The 18,573-nt window shown below is 53.3% G+C and overlaps 1 protein-coding gene across 1 annotated transcript; it reads right to left on the bottom strand.

Moving 5' to 3' along the window:
- Positions 1–512: 512 nt before the first annotated feature.
- LOC111152190 (proline rich coiled-coil 2A) lies at positions 513–15,632 on the bottom strand. The gene is made up of 31 exons (XM_022510578.1): positions 15,548–15,632; positions 13,301–13,475; positions 12,620–12,797; positions 12,158–12,257; positions 11,992–12,064; positions 11,495–11,638; positions 11,183–11,334; positions 10,922–11,001; positions 10,633–10,775; positions 10,221–10,311; positions 9,914–10,130; positions 9,021–9,495; positions 8,467–8,657; positions 7,924–8,221; positions 7,310–7,520; positions 5,235–7,103; positions 4,612–4,886; positions 4,291–4,421; positions 3,946–4,075; positions 3,756–3,841; positions 3,326–3,559; positions 3,055–3,195; positions 2,862–2,933; positions 2,586–2,753; positions 2,308–2,390; positions 1,897–2,107; positions 1,708–1,806; positions 1,351–1,563; positions 1,142–1,236; positions 944–1,034; positions 513–825 (listed from the first exon to the last, which is right to left on the bottom strand). Exons 2-31 carry the CDS (start codon positions 13,410–13,412, stop codon positions 685–687), a joined length of 6,504 nt encoding a protein of 2,167 aa, XP_022366286.1. The 5' UTR covers positions 13,413–13,475; positions 15,548–15,632; the 3' UTR covers positions 513–684.
- Between the last annotated feature and the right edge of the window lie 2,941 nt (positions 15,633–18,573).

Here is an 18,573-nt window from a genome sequence, read left to right as displayed (position 1 = left end):
TACGTTTCACTATTCATGTGGCACAATGCTGAAATGAAGCCTGGTGACGGCGAGCACACACAAGCATCTTACATGTAAATGAAAGTTCAGAGATGGACAAAACCTATTTCTAGGCTAGCATTGGGCTCTCAAACTATCTGGTAAAAAAAACATTCAATCTCCAGGCAACTGCAGACCTGAAATACAGTCTTAGCATGACTAGCGAAGTCTGACAGTGGTGGCACTCATCCCAGGTTTGATGGGCCTCCTGTTCATGTGCTTGAACGTGCTGGAAGCCAACAGACCTCACACACTGGCCCAGAAATGGATTTGGCCAGATGAGGCCAGCTCTTAACTCCCAGCCCATGAGACTTAAATATGTAATTGAGTGGTCAAACTTTGAGGTAGCTTATTACAACAGATCATCGGGATTAAATTTCCTAAAACCACTCCACAGATCCCTGGGCACTGTACTGCTACGAGACTGCAAACAACCAACCCATCCCCAAAATCATTACAGAAAATTTTTTTAATCCTTTTATTATTCTTTTTTAACAAACGGCCCCAGGGACAGGGGACCAGAGGAGGGGGGTGGAGGGGAAGTGAGGCCCCAGCCCCACAACCCCTCCCCACCCACCCCTTTCCCCCTTATATATTTATAATCTATATACAAGCCCCGGGGGGTAGGGGGCAAGGGGAACTCCCTCAGCGGGGTGGGGGCAACCCAGGCTCCTTGTCTCCTCGGGACCCAGGCTCCTCTGCCCGTCGGGAAGGCCCCTCTTGGGAAGGTGGCCCTGCCCGCTCCCAGGGCTTCGGCATCCAGCGCAGGGCATCTGGTGGGGAGGCCTAGGGAACAGTACACAGGCAAGGGTAAGTCATACTGGGAAGCCAAGGATGGACAGACAGGAACTCAAGTGGTAACTCTTGGATTTTGACTTGGGGGCACAGGGGTCTCTCCCTTCACCTGCTGGTAGAGGTCGATGCGCTGGGTGCGGAAGACACCGCTATAAGTAGAAGGCGGGGCCTTGATACGGGAATTCAGGCCAGAGAAAGACCTACAGGAAGAAGAGTGTTTAAGGTAAGCATGACACCTGCTCCCTGTTCCCCTAAGAAAGCAAGCCCTTAAGGATGGGCAATCTGCACCCCCACTCCCTCTTCTTGCCTTCCAGCTGGGGGAGTACGAGACGACCCGGGTCCCCCAAGGTTGCTGCTCAGTTTCCGATAATCCTGGAACGGCTTTAGTTCCACTGGGTGCAGCTGAAGGAAAAAAACTCATGAGCCTCCTGCCTCTCAACCCAGTTCCTCTTCAGATTCTGAACCCCTGCCCCTAGCTCTTGCGAGATCCCTAACCCTTCAGTTCCTGTACCTTACCTCTGCTCGCCCCAAGCTAGCGGGGAAAGGTCTGGCAGGTGAAGGCAGCACCCGAGTAGCAGGAGCAGGTGGGGGCCGCACAGCCAGGCTGGGGGGCTGCAGAGCAGGGCCCACAGGTAACAGAGAAAGGGGTGGTGGCGCAGGAGGTGGCGCTGGTGGCAGGGAGCCAAAGTTCACCACAGGCAACTGTGAGTCCACCATGGGTAGAAGCATCTACGGTAAGAAATACGGCCGGGGATGGGGGGTGGGGTGGCAGGGAAAAATGTCAGAAAAGCAGAAATATAGTTAAGACAAACAAATAATCCAGAGGCTGGTCACAGAAATAGAATGAAGGGCAAAAAGCATGACAAAAGGTACCTGCTGGGCAGGGGCCCCTGAGGGGAGGAAGCCACTTTGGCCACCAGGTTGCAGAGGAGTAGAATAAAAATCTGAGGGGGATGGCAGATCCTGGCGCACCTGTTAGGGACCACAGGGACCGGTGTCAAATCTCCCAAAAGCATTCTCTCCCTTTCAACTCCTGAAGCCCATCACCTGCCCACCTCTTACCTGAAGCAAGGGTGGATCGGGCAATGGGCTGGGGCAGAAAGCTGGAGAGTAAAGGAAGGAAGGTGGAGGGTACAGGATTCCTCCAGCTGGCAACTTCCCCAGCTCTGTTGCTTGCAGTGCGGAGAAATCCAAAAACTGGCCCTTGACAGCTACCCCAGAAAGCAGTGCTGAGGGGGGCGCTGGGCCCGGGGGGAGGTACAGGGGCTGTGACCTGGAGAGGGAAGACAAACAAATTAATTAATTAAAAAATTTCAGGTGCAGGGGAGGAGTCAGGAAACCAGAATCATTTTATTCATTTGTTCTAACCTAAGTCTACCAGCTTTTGGTATCTCTGAAACAGGTCTTCCCCTTCCCTCCCACGGAAACACAGTTCCCTCCTCCCTTCTGAGATCAAAAGACATCTAGTCTTACCTGTAAGGGTGAAGGGAGGGTGTCCCAGGGCGGAAGCCTCCATTGTTGGGATGTAACTGAGAATCTATGGCTCCCCCTGAGACCTGCGGGAGGGCAAGGCTGGAATAGCTCCAGTTTTTCTGGTCAAGAAAAGATTGCCCGCCCCACCTACTATGGTAAAAGCAAGGAGAAAAACGAAATCACAAATAATGATGGTTTATAACTACACAAATTGAAAAGGCTGGGCTGTGAGGGACAGCAGGCAGAAGGGGGATCATGGGACAGGAAGCAGGACCTACCTGTGAACTGGGAGGCCCAGGGCTGCCGTAGAAGACCTCAGGGTACAAGCGCTGGCCTGAGGAGCTGGGCTCTGGGCCACAGTGCCCAGAACTCAGGTTCTTCGATTGTGGCTCAGCTGAAGCAGAAGAACTGGGGAGCAGCTCCCAATCTCGGGATATGGGGATGGCCTGTAAAGAAACCTGATCAGGAGCAGTATCAGCTTCCCAGACATCCAGGTCACACCCAGCTATTTTCTCCAGAAACTGAAGGTCTTTCCACCAAATCCTTCCACTCACCTCAGTGACTGAGGCGGTTAGCTCTTTCTCTGCTTTTAAACTGTCTCCAACCACTAAACGCAGGTCTGAGTCCTGTGGCAGTGACAAGGGAAGACCGTCCCGTGACTCAAGTTGTGTATCCTCCACATCCCACCTCTAGTCCTTCCCTTCTCTCCACCCACCTCGAGATACTCAGATCCTGCCCATGCCATACCTTGTCACTGGTGCCAAACTGGACTGGGGGACCAGGTCGATGGGATGGCCGGAGGGAGCCAGGCTCTGGGCCTCGGTCTGTCCGCTGCAATCGTTCAGTGCCAATGGGGCCGGGGGGCAGAGGCTGCTCCCGGGGGAGCTCCTGGGTTGGAGAAGTAAAAGGAAGCCCAAATGAAGGAATGCCCACAACACACAAGCACAGGGAAGGAGACAAACGTATGGCCAAGGTCAGAGTCCCAGAAACATTCCTCTTATCTTTTCTCCTCTTTTACCTTTCTGTCACCATCATGGGGAGCAGGTGGCCGTCTCCTAGGAGGTTCAGAGGGTTCAGAGCCAGGGGTACCCTCACCAGGAACAGCATTCAGGGGTGAGGGACCTCCAGGCCGCTTGGGAGGCCCCTCTGCTGTCCCCTTGAGTCCTCCATCAGGGGAACTTCGCTGGCTGCAGGGACCTGATGACACCTGAGAGTCCCCACTCAGGTCCACCCCACTGTCAGACTGACTCATCTGAAAGGAGTAGAGAAACAGTTAAGTCACGGCAGAAAGCACCAAAGAGTAGAGAAGCAGTTAGTTAAGTCACAGCAGAAAGCACCCCAATACCTCACTGATGCTTATAAACACACAAACTGAAAAAAGGAAAGAACCACAGGGGTAGCCCCAGACAATACAGAACAGATGGGGAAGAATCCCAGCCCAGACGAACCTCAGTTCCAGCCACATCCTCAAAAGGGCTCAGGGGTTCCATCCAGGGCTCCATGGAGCCAGGCCGGTAACTCTTCCGGCTAGTGGCTAGGAAAACCACCAGACAGCAGAGGTGAGAGACTGTCCTGAGACCACCCTGCCCTCTCAGCACTCTGACATAGCCTTTCCCACCCCTCCTCAGGCTTACTCACCAGTATGTAAACGGTTCCAGATGTGAGGGGTCAGGGCCTCTGTGCCTGTGTCTCTGCACTCTCCCTGAGGGCCTGAGCCCTCGGGCTTTGGGCCTAAGAATCCAGAGCTATGAGAAGGTGGCAAAGATTCCTAAAAGTGAGAAAGGCCAGAGACAAAACATTAACAAACTGGCAACAGGGAACTGGAAGAGGCTGGGCGAGTATGGGGCAAAAAAGATGACAACCAGTGATTAATACTGAGAATCTGGAGTGAGGACATAATGAGAATAGGGAAATGGAAAAAAAGTAACAAGAACCTTCAGGAGTAAGAGCAATGAAGCACAACGTCAAGCTCCAATCTCTCACCTCCTGCAGCAGCTCTGGTTTTCTGGAAGGCCGCTCCCGCCGTTTTGTGGGGAAGGAATTAACCCCAGCAGAGTCCCGGGGAGTCCCATTCACCCCCCTCACCATCAGCCCTGGCTCCTCCAAGTGGGGGTCTAGGGAAAAGGGAAAATCCATCAGCATCTGCTCTATCACTGACCTTTGCTTTTCCCATCAGCCACCTCCCAATCCTTCCACCCTTGCTCAGTGCAGACACCCAGCATCAGGGCCCCCAGGCCAGACTTCCTCCCTGCCTCCTGACCTCTGGGGATGGAGATGCTCCCACCCACAGCTGCTCCAGCTTACCTGAACTGACGCTGTTGTTGTTGGTGGCTCTCTGAGGGTCATATCGGGTTGGGGGCCGAGGGGAGGGGCCTTGAGGGGTTTGGGGAGGCCCAGGCTTGGGCCTTGGGTGCCCCCCTGGTGCAGCTGCACTTCCTTGGCGGCTGCTGAGTTGGGCCAGAGCCTGTTGGATGCCAGCAGGGTTGCTGTGGATAACTTGGTCCAGGCGGAAGACAGCAGAACTGCTGGGTGGAGGGGGAGGTAAAGGAAGCCCTGGGGGCCGCTCCTCAGGAGGTCGGCTGAAGAAAACAGAGCATCAGCTCCAATATTCCCAGAATTATTAACATTTTCCCTACCAGTCCAAACTTCCAACCTCTCCCTCTTCCCCATTAAAATTTAGGTGTCTCTGAGGACATCTAACGAATTTCTATATGCATGCAAAAAGTAAGAAACAAATACATGCATGCTCCTGACTTGATCAGTAATCACGTTCCAGTTACCTTCCCTAGACATGACTGTTCAGGGCCTAGCAGCCCATGCCCTTGGACCTCAAACTCCGTGGCACCCAACTTCCCTTTCCTTCAGATCTTCTTCCCTCCCCAACGGTTTAACCTTAGAAATAAACTCAAAAGCCCGTCCCTACCCACCTCCGGTTCTTGGGAGAGGGCCAGCTCCTCTTGTCCCCTCGCCCTGGGCCGGTCCTCCCTCCAGGTCCCCCACCACCTCCGCCACCGCTGCTGCCACCACTGCCAGCCTTGCTGCCTGGGCCCGGGCGCCGATTCTGCCTTTCCATGCCAGGCCGCTGACTCGAGAAGCTCCGCTTGCTCAAATCCTTAGCTCTCTGGCTCAGATCTCCACGGGACATGGCTGAGAGGCCTGGTCCGGTTCCACCTCCACCACCCCCAGGAGTTCCCACAGCTTTGGGGGCCAGCAGTGCAGGTGGGGGAGCCTCCTTGTCCCCCCGGCGCTCACTGGCAAAGTCGCTGCTCTCTGATGCAGTTTCCCATTCCTCATTGGCTTGATCGGAGTTCTGGTTTGACAGATCAGGAGACTTGGCAGCTGCCCGGCGAGGGGGTGGGGGCACAGATACTGTCGTGAGTGTCTCCTCTGCTCCAGAGGTGGGGGCTGGCAGGGCTAGGGAAGAGGGCTTGCCGTCGGACCCTCTGGCAGCGTTCTCCCGTTCCTGTTTCAACCTCCGGAAGCGAGGCGGTTTGTCCTGCTGCTGAGCCCTCCCATGCCGCCTCCGTCGGGGCCGCTCACCATCTTCCACACCCATGCCCATGTTGCTGCCTCCACTGCTGCCTCCCCGGGCCACGGGGGACAGAGGCCCTGGGATCAGCTTCTCTTTCAAAGGCTCCTTACTTGGTGGCAATGCAGCTGTTGGAGGCTTCTTGGGAGCCAGGGACTTCGTGGGAGGGCTCCAGCCTGGACAAATGGGTGGAGGGGGCCTCCCGCCCCCTCGCCCCCGGCGGGATGGCACCCCTCTGGGAGTGAAGACACGCCCCCCTCGGGCAGTGGAAAAGCGGGCTGGGGCAGGTGAAGGAGGGGCTCCCGATGGTGGAGGAGCAAGAGGGACTTGGGTGAACACTCCCTCCTTTGGCGGAGGAGCCTCCTTGTCTGAGGGAGCCAGATCGCTCTCGTGGGTCTCACTGCCCGTTTCTGAGCCCCGCTGCCGACGCCGCTTGGGGATTTCTTCGTACTCTGAACCCTCGCTTCTTGTTTCACTGGCAGTGCGGCCTCGGGGAGCAGGGGGATGGTTTGGTCCCCCTGCTCCACCTCCACGCCCATCGTCTCCTCGGAACTCTCGGTAACTACGGAACTCTCGGCTGCGGGCTCCCCGCCCCCGGCCCCCATAGGTCCCCCGAAAACCCCTCCCTCTGGCAAAATATTCGCCTCGGCCCCGGCCCCGGCAAGAGGCAGGACCCACTCTTTCATAGGAGTAATCCCTTCGAAGCCTTGGGGCAGGGGAAAGATTCCCACTGGGCGGGGTCTCCTTGGGGACCCCTATCTTCCCCTTTGCCGCCTTGAGGAGGTCTGGCTTTGGAACCTTGGGGCTTTCATCGCCTTGCTCCAGCGGCTTGGAAGGCAGCTCTTCAGCTTTCATAGGTGGTAGGGGTTTCTTTATAGGCCCAGCCCGGCGGGGAGGGGCCCCTGGTTCCTCTGGAGGGATCCCACGACGACTGCTGCCTGGGCGAGGGCCCCAGCGGGTCTCAGTGCGGCTCTCTCTGCGAGGTGGAGGGGGGCCTTGGCCTCCAACTCCACGGGTAGGCTTTCGGCCGGCTTCTGGCCCTGTCAGCTGTGGAGCCTCCTCCTTGGGGGTTTCCTTCTTGGGTGGCGGAGCTTGTATCTTAGTGGCTTCATCATTGCCTGGGGGCCAGGGGAGTGGACGGGGCCCTGGGGGAGCTGGTTCATCCAGAGGGAAGCGAGGGATCGGGGGCCCAGTGGCTCCATTCTCAGGAAAGCCTGGGTAACTGGCCAAATAGGGTGGCGGGGGAGGTACTGGAGGAGTCTCACTCCTAAAAACGGACACAGAAAGTAGAAATTAAGTAACTTAGAATGAGGAAAAGCAGAACCTGGTGGAGAAAAAGAACATTCTATTACCCCCCCCCCGACACTCCTCTCACATTTATTCCTGTCACCTCACCACTAATCCAAAGAACCTTTTCTCCTAAACCAAGTCCTTTCACTGGCAAATGCACCCACTTCCACTACACAGACTCACCGCATCCCCTTGTCATCCTCATCGGCAGCCTGGCGCAGTGGGGAGGTAAGCGGGCGGGGATCAGTGGGTGTGGTGGTGAAGACATCTCCTACCCAGGCCAACTTTGGATCCACTGGTGGGGTGCCCCGCTCCCGCAAGAGGGGAGGTGCATGGCGCTCAAACGGTTCTGAGCTTGAACCCCCACTGTCTGAGCGCTCCCGGGGAACTAAGCCTAAGAAAACAAGAGGGATGAGAAAGCTAACCCTCTCCTATGTGACAGGCCATCCAGCTGAAGAAACATCTCCCCAATCTACTTCTGTCAGTCACGTCGACATCAACTCCTCCATCTCTTATTACAGGCAGGCTTGACCCTGACACTCTCCTGAAGGAGTTATCTTATTCACTCAGCTTCCCTATGAATGAACTGATGAATCCCCCCACCCCAAATAAATCCAGGCCAACGGAAGCCCACTGTTTCTCTCCCAAAGCCATTCCTGAAACAAAGAGCGTTCTGAGCAACACTAAAGCACATACCCACCCTCCTTCACCCATGACCCTTCATCCGCACAGCAAGATGCAGACATCTGCTTTCCAGGACTACAGTGCCCCCTACCCACCCCCTCGAGGCCTCTTACCAGAAGGATGCACACCAGGAGGATAGAAGTCCAGAGGGGGCCGGCCCTGGAGGAGCCGGGGGTCCACGTAAGGAGGTATCATCATCCAGCGGGGATCAAAGTTCATCGGGGGCATGGGTGGGGGACGGCCCAGAGCACCTGGGTATAGGGCCTTGGGGGGCGGTGGCGGAGCCTGTGGAGCTGGCACAGCCCCCATGGTCACAGGCTGTGGTGGTGACGGCGGGACCGGAGCAGGTGGGGCGGAACCCTGTTGATGCTGCTGCCACTGCTGCTGTTGCTGCTGCTTCAAAAGCTGCTCCTGGTGAAGGACAGCAGAGGAGATGAGAGAGGCATCAAAGCCCCTGCCTCGCCCCCAGCAGGAAAGGAAATAAGCCCAGAAACAAAGTTAATACACAGACGTGACAGATACTAGGACTAGATGGACACCAGGGTGATATACCAGAGATGGCAGTGGTTAGGACCTGGAAGGCACCTTCTGAACTGGGTACAAGCGAAAGCCAGGGAAGGAAACCGCTCTTATGAGAAAAAAAAGAAGGCTCTCACCTGCTGCTGCCGCTGGAAACGAGGCGGCAACGACTTCTGGTATTTGGGGTAGCCCAAGCCCTGGCTGGGGGGCTGCCGGATGGGACCAACCCCATCACCCTTGGATTCCACCTTTGGGGCTGGGGTCGTGGCAGGAGAGGGAACTTCTTCTGGTTGTTCAGAACCCTCTTTTGAGGGCAGTTGGGATTCCACTGCATTGACAAAAAGATAATCATCAGGGTGATCTGGTCCCCCGAGACCTGTGCCCAACAGCCCAATAACTCCGCTCTCACCTCCAACACTCTCTCTAAAGAAGAGCCAACAACGGTGGTGTGAACTACCCAGGAAACCTCGAAAGCAAGAGGTCACTGCTCACCAGGAACTCAGAGAGTAAAACCTCCCCCACCTCAGATATCCATATGAGCAAAGGAACCCCTTTTTTCTTCCACCACTGATCGTTTGATAAACTGAAACCATGCCTTCTGCTTCATTTCCTCCCAACCTTACCACCTGTGCCCTCAGCCCCAGTGGAGGAAAAAAAAGACACCTAGAGTACCCTATCCCTATTTCCATACCTGGGCTGGCTTCGAAGCTGCCACTGCTGGTGCTACTGGTACTGCCGCCACCACTCACCAGCGTGGGAGCTGGAGCCACACCTGGAGCGGGGGCTGACTGGGCAGGAGGGGACGGTGTTGGTTCTTCCGATTCTTTTTCTGGTGTTGGGACTGGTGCTGGTGGAGGAGCTGGAGGTGCAGAGAGTTCTTTGGGGACTGCAGGTGGTGGAGCTGGGGCAGGAGGGGCAGCAGGTGGGACAGGAGGCTCTGCTTTGAGCCGCTTGTCAGGTGCCCCAAACTTCTCATCAAGTCGCTTGAGCTTTTCTGCGCAGGCTGCCCGGCGCTCCTCTTGCATGCGACGCTCTTCCTCCTCTCGTCGGCGCCGAGCCCGCTCCACAGCCAGGGAGATCTCAGATGAAGATTGTTTTCGCCGCTGCCGCCAGGCCTCATCCTCATCTTCGGGTGCTGGGGGCTTGCAGGGAGGCCCCCCCCGATCCTGTCAATGGGCAGACCCGGCAGGGCCAGAGGTGTTAGTCATCAGATTTCTTATCTTTTCCACAGACTGACCAACTGTCTCTAGCTGTGGGGGCAGGCACCGGCCTTGGGTTGGTGGCCTCTTTGGGTAGGGACAAACTCATCCTAATCTTGTTTCCTCTCTCCTTTCAGAGCCGAACACCCAGGGCTCCTTGTTCTTCCTCACCAGCATCCCATTTCTTTTAACCCAGGCTCCCATAACACCAAAGATGTCCCAGAGATGCTCTGGATGCTTTTCAGAGCTGCTCCACTGCTTTACACTTCCTGGAGCCCATTCCTGACCATCCCCCCAGCTTCCTCTATCACTAGTGCTTCAACTTCTCAGCTGACACTCATCTCCCACAACTGACCCTTCTCAACCCCTCATTGTAGACACTCACTGGGTAGTCCCCAGGGGGGCCCCAGTTCCCGGTGGGGCCCCGGTGAGGTGGGGGTGGGGGAGGCTTTGGGGCAGGAGGCCCCGGCTCTGTCTCTGGAGGCCGAGAGGTCTCTGCCCAGGCCGTCTTAGGAGGGGGCGGTTCGCTGCCGGGGGAGTTGCCCTTTTTGTCATCTGCTTCAGGGGGCCGTTCCTCACCAGCAGCTGACTGGGACTCCTTGCTGTGAGCAGACCAACAATGGAATTAAAATCAGCTGAAAACCAGCTCCCTTAAGAGGATATTACTGTGAGAGAAACAGCCCCCAACTCACTGGCCCTCAGCTCCCTCCTCATCAGAGTCTCGCCCGTCTTCCTCATCGCTGAACTTGAGCTTTTCAGTGTAGTCGACCTCTTCATGGGCCCCTATGGGGAGAAGGGAAAAGTGATATCCCAAGCATTCTGCTCTCCAACCTCAGCTATTCTTCTGGAACACAGATCAGGGTCTGGTATTATGGAGTGCAAATGCGCTCCCAACACCAATCCCTCTCTGCATGAAGCCACACTGAGAGTCCTGGCATTCCCACACCTCTCAGTACTTTACCAGAACTTGGCTTTCTGCCATCTGTTTCCCCTACCCTTCAGCGTCTCCTTTTCTCCCACACAATTTCACCCACACAATCCCCTATTTATTCATCGGATTTTGACTTTTGAGATCAAAAGACTTCATCCTTCATATGCACTGACCTGCCCAACCATCATCATTCTCCTGGTCCAACTGGTCAAACTCTTTGAGGTTATCCTCTTTAAGAATCGAAGGCCGACCTACAGGCTCTACAAGGCGCATTGGCGGCCCTGAACCTCGAGGGCCTGCCACACGGGGGAAACGGCTGCATGTGAAAAGACAATTGGGAGACAGAGTGTCAAAGATGGCATGTTGTAGAACCACATACAAGACTCAGCCTCTGGGCCGGAAGACCATCTCCCTAAGAGGCTTCCCCTGCCCCAACCAGAAACCCACACCTGGATTACTCACCTGGGCCCATCAGGAGTAGGGTATCGGTAAGGCCCCTGGGGTCCATAGGGTGGAGGAAATGGGAGATACGGGGGATACATCTGCAAAATGGCCCAAGAGCAGATGCTCAGAGGAACAAATATGCAACCAGCTCCCTAAACCTATCATCCTTCCCTCTGTCATAGGTCCCGGCTTTCTTTCTGTCCCCTCCAAAGGCTCAGTCTTAGTTGGTAACTCTTTAGTTTCAAGTGCAACCACTCCAAACAAGATATGCAAACTCACGAAGGGCGGCATCATTCCGCGGTAGGGAGGGAACTGGGGTGGGCCCGAAGGCTGTAGCGCCCCCCGGGGATCATGGCTGTGATGAAGTTTGGAGTCTGGGCCCTCCAGCTCATCAGGGCCACGCCCACCTCCGTCCCTCCAAGTTGTAGAATCTGTATTTTAGAAAAAGCAAAGAAGGAACATAGCTAAAAATAATGGAGAAAAAAGTCAATACGCCAGAACTGAGCTCTGAGATGGAATAAGGTACTGTTCTGGACAAAATATAACCAACCACTCACTCACCCACCCAACTCACAAATGTTAACCACTCACTTTGGGGGCGGAGGCTTGGTCCGGGCCCAGACGACTGTTCGGCAGACTCCCTTTCCTTGGCAGCCTTGTCCTGGTCGCCAGCCGCCTGCAGGGTCGGAAATTCCTCTCGAGAGAATCGTGACAGTAGGCTTGATGCCCTTCCACCTGTTGGGGTTCAGAGTAGCAGACCAAAAAATACCAAAAAACCCCAAAAAACATATTTACTGAAAATGTACCACAAAACTCGAAGGCTCCGATAGTACCAGATCATCAAATTCCTGCTTTCAAATTCACCTCCTACACACTGTGTATCCATTCCCCAATAAACAAGGTCAGTTCTGGGACACCCCCTCGACCTCGCTTAAGACAGAAATGAACTTGCTCATGTGGCCTGTGAAACCTAATATGGGGCCCAAAATTTAGCCAGAGAACCAAAGAACACTTTGCTAAAGGTATAGTGCAGGGCTCCTACCTACCACAGGGCACAGAACAAGCTCCCCAAGCAGCCCTGCACTCACCATCTCCATGTGCTCCATGGGTGACGCTGGCTTGTGCCCAGGACTTTACCCCGCTTGGAACCGAAGGAGTGTTCTGGGGAAGCAGAGAAATAATAGTGATGTGAGTGGTGGAACTACAAACCATTCTTGCCCCCAGCCATTCAATACCACCTAGTTCTTCACACACCTCGGGGGCTGCTGGGGGTCGTTTCTGTTGGTTGGAGGCAGGCGTCTGTGAAGCCGGCAGTGGCTGCGATTCCGGCGGCTGAGCGGTTGAGGCATCGGAACTAAGGAAATGGTAGGATGGGAAAGTTATCCAGGACCTGAGATGCCTCCACTACTTGTCCAACTGATGGAGGACAGGAAGTGAACCCAAGCCCATCTGTTACTATTTACAAGTACTTGTAACAAAATACTATAATTTAGTCACCCCGTGTAGGCTGTCTTCTCTTTGTTGATCCCTTCCTTCCACCTCACAGAAAGGTAAAAGTGTCATTCCTTAGTCCTCTAACTAAAGAGCCCTGGAATAACCAAGAGGCTTCCCTCAGTCTCTGGATCTTATGTGGCTGGGCTAGACCAAGCCCCAACCCACTCCTAAAGTTCAAAGTTAAGATAGTCATTACTCTAGGTCCCCCAGACCTCTGTCTACCTCTTGGGGTCGGACTGCTCCTGTTTGCTTGCCCATCCTGTTCCGTCTTTCGGCACTAGTGAGACATTGGGGTCATTGCCTTTGTTCTCGGCTTTCAGGCTTGGAAGGTTGGCTGGGGGTGGCATACGCCGGGCAATGGCAACTTTCCCAAGACTCTGCAGGCCATGGCGAGGGGCAACTAGAGAAAAGATAGAAGGGTGAAGAACGCCTCACGTGGACAATCAGACAGTTTCCTACCCTAGGCCCCATTTGTACCACCTTAATGTCTTATTACCAAACTTTTTTTTAAGAAACCATTCCTTCCTTTGCCCTCAGCAATCTCTAAAATTCCACTGTAAACACTAAGATGCATTACAGTTGATGCTTCTTTGTTGGATGGTTCATCTTGAGCCTGCAGGGAGCAAGCTGGCCCCAGACTTCTCCAAGTCCACATTTCTTTGCCTCCAGTTCTTACGTGTCCAAAGACCGGGAACTACAGACACGCCTTTGTAGGAGGGTCACTGGTGTTCATCCAAAGCCCAATGTTCCCTATGGGACCCAAGATAAAGCTGGGAAGTATCTAGTGTTCCTCTAGTGTTTTAATACTTGGCTATAACCATTTCCCTTCAAAAAGCTTTAAAAATGTATGCCCCATTCATGCCCAGCCTCTAGGAATTAGGAACATCTTGGCAGGACCCTCACCAGCGGGTTTCTGGATCTCTAAGGACTTGCCCTTATACGTATCAAACAGGTTGAGCGAGGAATACTTCTTTCCATCCTTCCCCTTGGCAGTCGGCCCCGAGCGATCGGACATTGCGCTGGAAGCTCATTGAGTACGTTGGGTCCTGCAGGCACCTCCCCCAAAACGTGCCGGAGCCTGTGGGCCAAACACCAAGTGTTTCAGTCTCTGCTCCCTTTACTGACTCCAAGAGAAACCTAGATGCTCGTTTGCATTTTCACTAGGGGCCCAGATACTTGGCCCTCTGATGTCTTTTTCTCTAGCCTGTTCATACTCTCCCATCCCTTTAAGCAACTCCCACAGAGCCCAAATGCCATGGTCCCTCTTTCCCCCAGACACCTCTTGCAAAGGAAATCTAAATAAAAAATCTAGTATCCTGGGGCGCCTGGGTGGCTCAGTGGGTTGAGCCGCTGCCTTCGGCTCGGGTCGTGATCTCAGGGTCCTGGGATCGAGTCCCGCGTCGGGCTCTCTGCTCGGCGGGGAGACTGCTTCCCTCTCTCTCTCTCTCTCTCTCTCTCTCTCTGCCTGCCTCTCTGTCTACTTGTGATCTCTGTCAAATAAATAAATAAAATCTTTAAAAAAAAAAAAATCTAGTATCCTTCTGGTAGTAGACACACACTTCCTTTTGTGCCAGTATATTATAAAGATAGTCACTTCTTCATTATCCTAAGAAAGAACCTCCCTCCACCAAAAGCATTCCAGAGACACATGATAAAACACGGCAAGTCCCAGCCCCAGAGACAACCAGAAAGAGGCATACAGCTCCATCCTGCAAGGAACAGAGCTTTAAACCCCTGACTTATTAGACACCAGCTCTCTAACTGTGCCCCAGGTTTCTTTCCCAGCAGCCTCACTCCCATCTGGGGAGGTTTACACGAAGGTATGCCGGGAGTTTAACGATTTTATGAGCTTGCTCAGCCAGACTGGGGGCTGGTGCCAGATAATTCCTCATGGAGTTGGGGCTCTACATACTCCCAAGCTACAAAACCCCTAGTATTTGGAATATTCACCCATTTTTTCCCTGTATTTGCCCCCATCCCAGCTCCTGGAAAAAAAAATCTGGTCTCCAGATGAAAACACTGGTGGGCTCTGCTTATCCTATGCAGATGTGAGAAAAACAAAACATTACGGAGCCACTTCCAGCACACTCTGTAACCATGGGGCCAAAGCCAGATGAACTTCATTTTCCTCCCCTCAGTAAGAATGTTTATCAGCAGTCATTTCTTTTCCCAATATCCCTTCCTCCCCAAGCAGGCCAAACTCTGCACCGTCAGTGGGTTCCTGAGTGACCAGGCATTCATTTATAGGAAGGAATGGTGTACAGGAAAGAAATGGGAGGTGGTGGGAAATCCAGGCAGACCCGCGATAAAAAGCTGAGTAAAATCAGGATAAAACCAGGGAAAAGTTTTAGACAGGTAAGATAAAGGAGCGAGGTTTGCCCTATAGGTGTTTAAAGACTCCAGTCTTTGAAAAATAAATACATGAAGGAAAAGGGGATAGACAAATAGTGGAGCAACACTAATAAAAAGGGTCACCATGAAAGAACATAGAAACAATACACTTAACCAGAAATGGTAAAGAAAAGATACAGACCAAAGTAAGAGGGCAATGTCAAGACACCCAAGGTAAAAAAGGGGTGGGGGTGAGACAGAAAGGAAACAGGAAAAAAGAAAAAGCACAGAAAGACTGAGGAACATAGAAAGCAAAGATGTAGAATAAAAGCAGGGTTCCAGGGTGGGAGTGACTCGACGCGAAGAGGGGCGTCAAGAAAGGGGAACCCAAGTACTGGGTGGATGGGAGGGTGGCCCAATATGGAGGAAAGGAGACTCTCCGAGGATCCGCGGGCGCGGCCCACCCCAGAGTGGCGGCGGGGAAGGGGACCCACAGATTGGGGTGAAGAGGCCAAGAGCGCAGCTGAGGGTGGGGAGCTCAGGGCCCAGAAGAGGGGGTCACCCCATGAAGCCAGGAATGTGAGTGGTTAAGGGCAGGCCATAGACTCTGTGTGAGGGGTTGGAGGTCCGGGTACCAAGCTGGGGTATCAGAGGGGGAGGGGCATGCAGGCCCCGGCAGCAGGAGGACAAAATGGCGGCGGCTAATGGCAGCTTCTCCTCCCCACCCCCCCGCCGCCGGCCCGCCACCGCCGCCGCCGCCGCCGCCACCACCGCTCCCTCGCCGGAAAAGGGCGTTAGCACTCGGCTCCCCAGACTCACCTGGCCGGGTGCGCGGGGGTCCGGGACCGGGGCCTAGGGGGTCCCCGAGGTGGGATGGCGGTGGGGCGGGGGCGGATGGCGGCGGATGGCGCCGGGTTCGGCTCCTTCCGTCTCCCTCGCTCACTCCGCGGCTAGGCTCCGACTAACGGCCCATCCGGGCAACCGCCGCCCCCGGGAGCAGCCCCCCCCTCCCGCCTCCCTCAGCGTGTGGCACGCCCCCTTATTTGCATAAAGGGCGGGGCACCTCCTACCCTATCCCTCTTTACTTCGAGGGCTGTCCTTATTTGAAAAAAAAAAGGCTGGGTGTGCAGATCAGGCATAGGTTATTTGCATAAAGAGGAGGGACTTTCAGGCGCTAGGATGCCGGTTGGCTAAAGAGACGCGATCCCGGCGTCGGCCGTTAAGACGCGTAGAGGGGCGGGAATGCAGTGGCCGTCCGCCGGGCGGTTACGGCGCAGGATTTGCACGACGAATGCGGGGGGGGGGAAGGGGCGGAGCGTGCGTCGTGCGTTCGTGGAAAGATGCGAGCGGAGAAACGTAGGGACGCCAAGAGTGGAACGAAACGATGGAAGACTGGCAGCGCTTTCAGCAAAGGAGATGGAGCGAGAGCACGGGGCGGAAGGGATTGGCTGCCGGGGGGCGGAGCTTACGTAACGAGGGAAGAGTCCCGACTCACGCGTCCATTCGCGAGAGGTGAAAGCATCAGAGAGGAGGGGCCTTCTAGTTATTAAATCACGTCATGCAAATGAAGTGAATAGACAGGCCAATCCTGGGGTGCAGAGGAGGGTTTCGTCGGCCCCATGCAGTGTAGGCATTCTTTTGCTAGTTCTATTTATTTGCATAATACATGCAAATCATTTGAACAAAGGTAGGATAGGAATGACCTCTTCATCAACATATCGGCAACCAGTGACTAAGACATTTAATTTTATAACCTATAATTTTTATAAATATATTTGTATATCTGATATTATTGGCAGTTTGTATTCCCTTCACAATGGGTTTCATTCTACGAAGTGTACTAGTTCCCTCCTTTGTTTCTCCTATTACTGTGCTCCAATCAGACCTACTACCCGTTCAGCAAATCATTCGAAAACTATATTTCGAAGGCCTGAGAGATATCCACAATATATTATGAAAGTAGAGGAATAAAATCAGATCCTGCCTGGGGAGGTTCAGGAATGCCTCTAGAAAAACGTGGATCTTATTAAGAAATGTGAAGAACTAGTCAGGATTTAGCCAAGTTTGAGGAGAGGTTGCACAGCTCAGGCCCAGTGAACTGATGAGCAGAGGCATGGTTTTGGCGACCTGTGCCTCAGCTGGTGTGACTAAATTAAGTACCTGTCCATTATGGAAAGTGAGAGCCGGAAAATTCGCAAGAATCTGATAAGAATTTTATCCTGAGGCACATTAAGATAGTTGAGATGCAGTTGCTAAGCATTTGAAATGGTTCTCGTGTCCCCCTCCCCCTGGTCTCCTACCACAGCAAAATTTCTTGGAAGAGTTATCCATCCTCACTGTCACCAATTTCCCTCCTGTCAGTCATTCTTTTTTCTTTCCTTTTTTAAAAAACATTTTATTTATTTATTTGACAGAGAGAGACAGTGAGAGAGGGAACACAAGCAAGGGGAATGAGAGAGGGAGAAGCAGACACCCTGCTGAGCAGGGAGCCGGATGCAGGGCTCAATCCCAGGACTCTGGGATCAGGTCCTGAGCTGAGGGCAGCTGCTTAACAACCGAGCCACCCCGGTGCCCCCTGTCATTCATTTTTAAACCAACTCCAGTCAAGCCTTCACCCCAATTTTTTAGCCAGTGTGCTAAAAGGACATCAGTCTTATGTCTTGAAATAGCATTTATGTGCTGATGACTCCCAAATTCATATCTTCACTGCAGACCTCTCTGACAAACTCCACACTCAGATACACAGCTATGTACTTGACATCTCCTCTTGGTTTTCTAACAGATCATTTCAAATTCAGTATGTCCAACACTGAACATTTGATCTCCTCAAAATTTGCTCTCTCCACAGCCTTTGTCATATCAGCTGATGGCAACTTAAAAATTATAGTTAAGGCAAAAACCCTGGAATCTTCATGGACTCCCTTCTTTATTTCACTCCCCACTTTTAATCAGACGGGAACTGCTGTCTTGAGAAAATATCCAGAATCCAGCCAATTCACTTACACTGCTTCCACCTTGATCTCTTCTCACCTGGGTTACAGTAACTTGCCTTTAGTCTGCCCCTGCCCCTACTGCCTATTCTCTGCACTGCAGCCAAAGTGGGCCTTTTCTCAGAGGAGGCCTCAAAGGACTCCCTTGCTCAAAGTCCCACAAAGCCTCTCAGTCTCTCTCAAAGTCCTTAGGAGTAGCCTACAAGACCCTAAATGATTTGGCCCCCTGATTTTATCACTTTCCCTGCTTCTGCCAGGCATGTCTCACCTTGGAGCCCTTTTGCTTCTCTTTCCTCTGCCAAGTTGACCCTTCCCCGCAAAACCCACGACCCTTACTCCTTTACCTCCATGATGTCTTTCTACAGTGTTGGTCGTCTTCTCAATGAGGCCTACCCTGATTACACATTCAAAATTTTAATCTTCCCTGACCATCATGTTACCCCTGAACCCCTTTAACCTGCTCTACTTTTTCTTCTAACATCATATAAATTTTAAATTATAGTTATTGTTTGTTGTGTGTCCTCTTCGCATACCATTTTCCACAACAGAGTATAAACTTCACAATGGCAAGGATCTTTGTTTTGTGACTCTTATATAACCCAAGCACCTAGAATAAGGAATGGTACAACGTTGATGCCCAATAAATGATTTTTTTAAGATTTTATGTATTTATTTGACAGAGAGAAAGAGATGAGGAGAGAGAGAGACCAAGCACAGGAGCAGGAAGAGGGGCAGACCTAGGGAGAAGCAGGCTCCCCAATGAGCAGAAAGTCCAACTCAGGGCTTGATCCAAGGACCCTGAGATCATGACCCAAGCCAAAGGCAGACACTTAACTGATTGAGCCACCCAAGCAC

This window comes from Enhydra lutris, unplaced genomic scaffold (genome assembly GCF_002288905.1).
Source record: "Enhydra lutris kenyoni isolate GAN:26980312 unplaced genomic scaffold, ASM228890v2 scaffoldscaffold28, whole genome shotgun sequence".
Lineage (NCBI taxonomy): Eukaryota > Metazoa > Chordata > Mammalia > Carnivora > Mustelidae > Enhydra > Enhydra lutris.
This window is presented reverse-complemented; position numbering and strand designations above follow the sequence as displayed.

Coding starts and splice junctions, on each gene's coding strand:
- LOC111152190 (XM_022510578.1), bottom strand. CDS start 13,412: ATGTCCGATCGCTCGGGGCCGACTGCCAAGGGGAAGGATGGAAAGAAG. Junction 12,798..13,300: donor AGAGATCCAGAAACCCGCTG/GTGAGGGTCCTG, acceptor TCTTTTCTCTAG/TTGCCCCTCGCCATGGCCTG. Junction 1,035..1,141: donor CGTACTCCCCCAGCTGGAAG/GCAAGAAGAGGG, acceptor TTCTTCCTGTAG/GTCTTTCTCTGGCCTGAATT.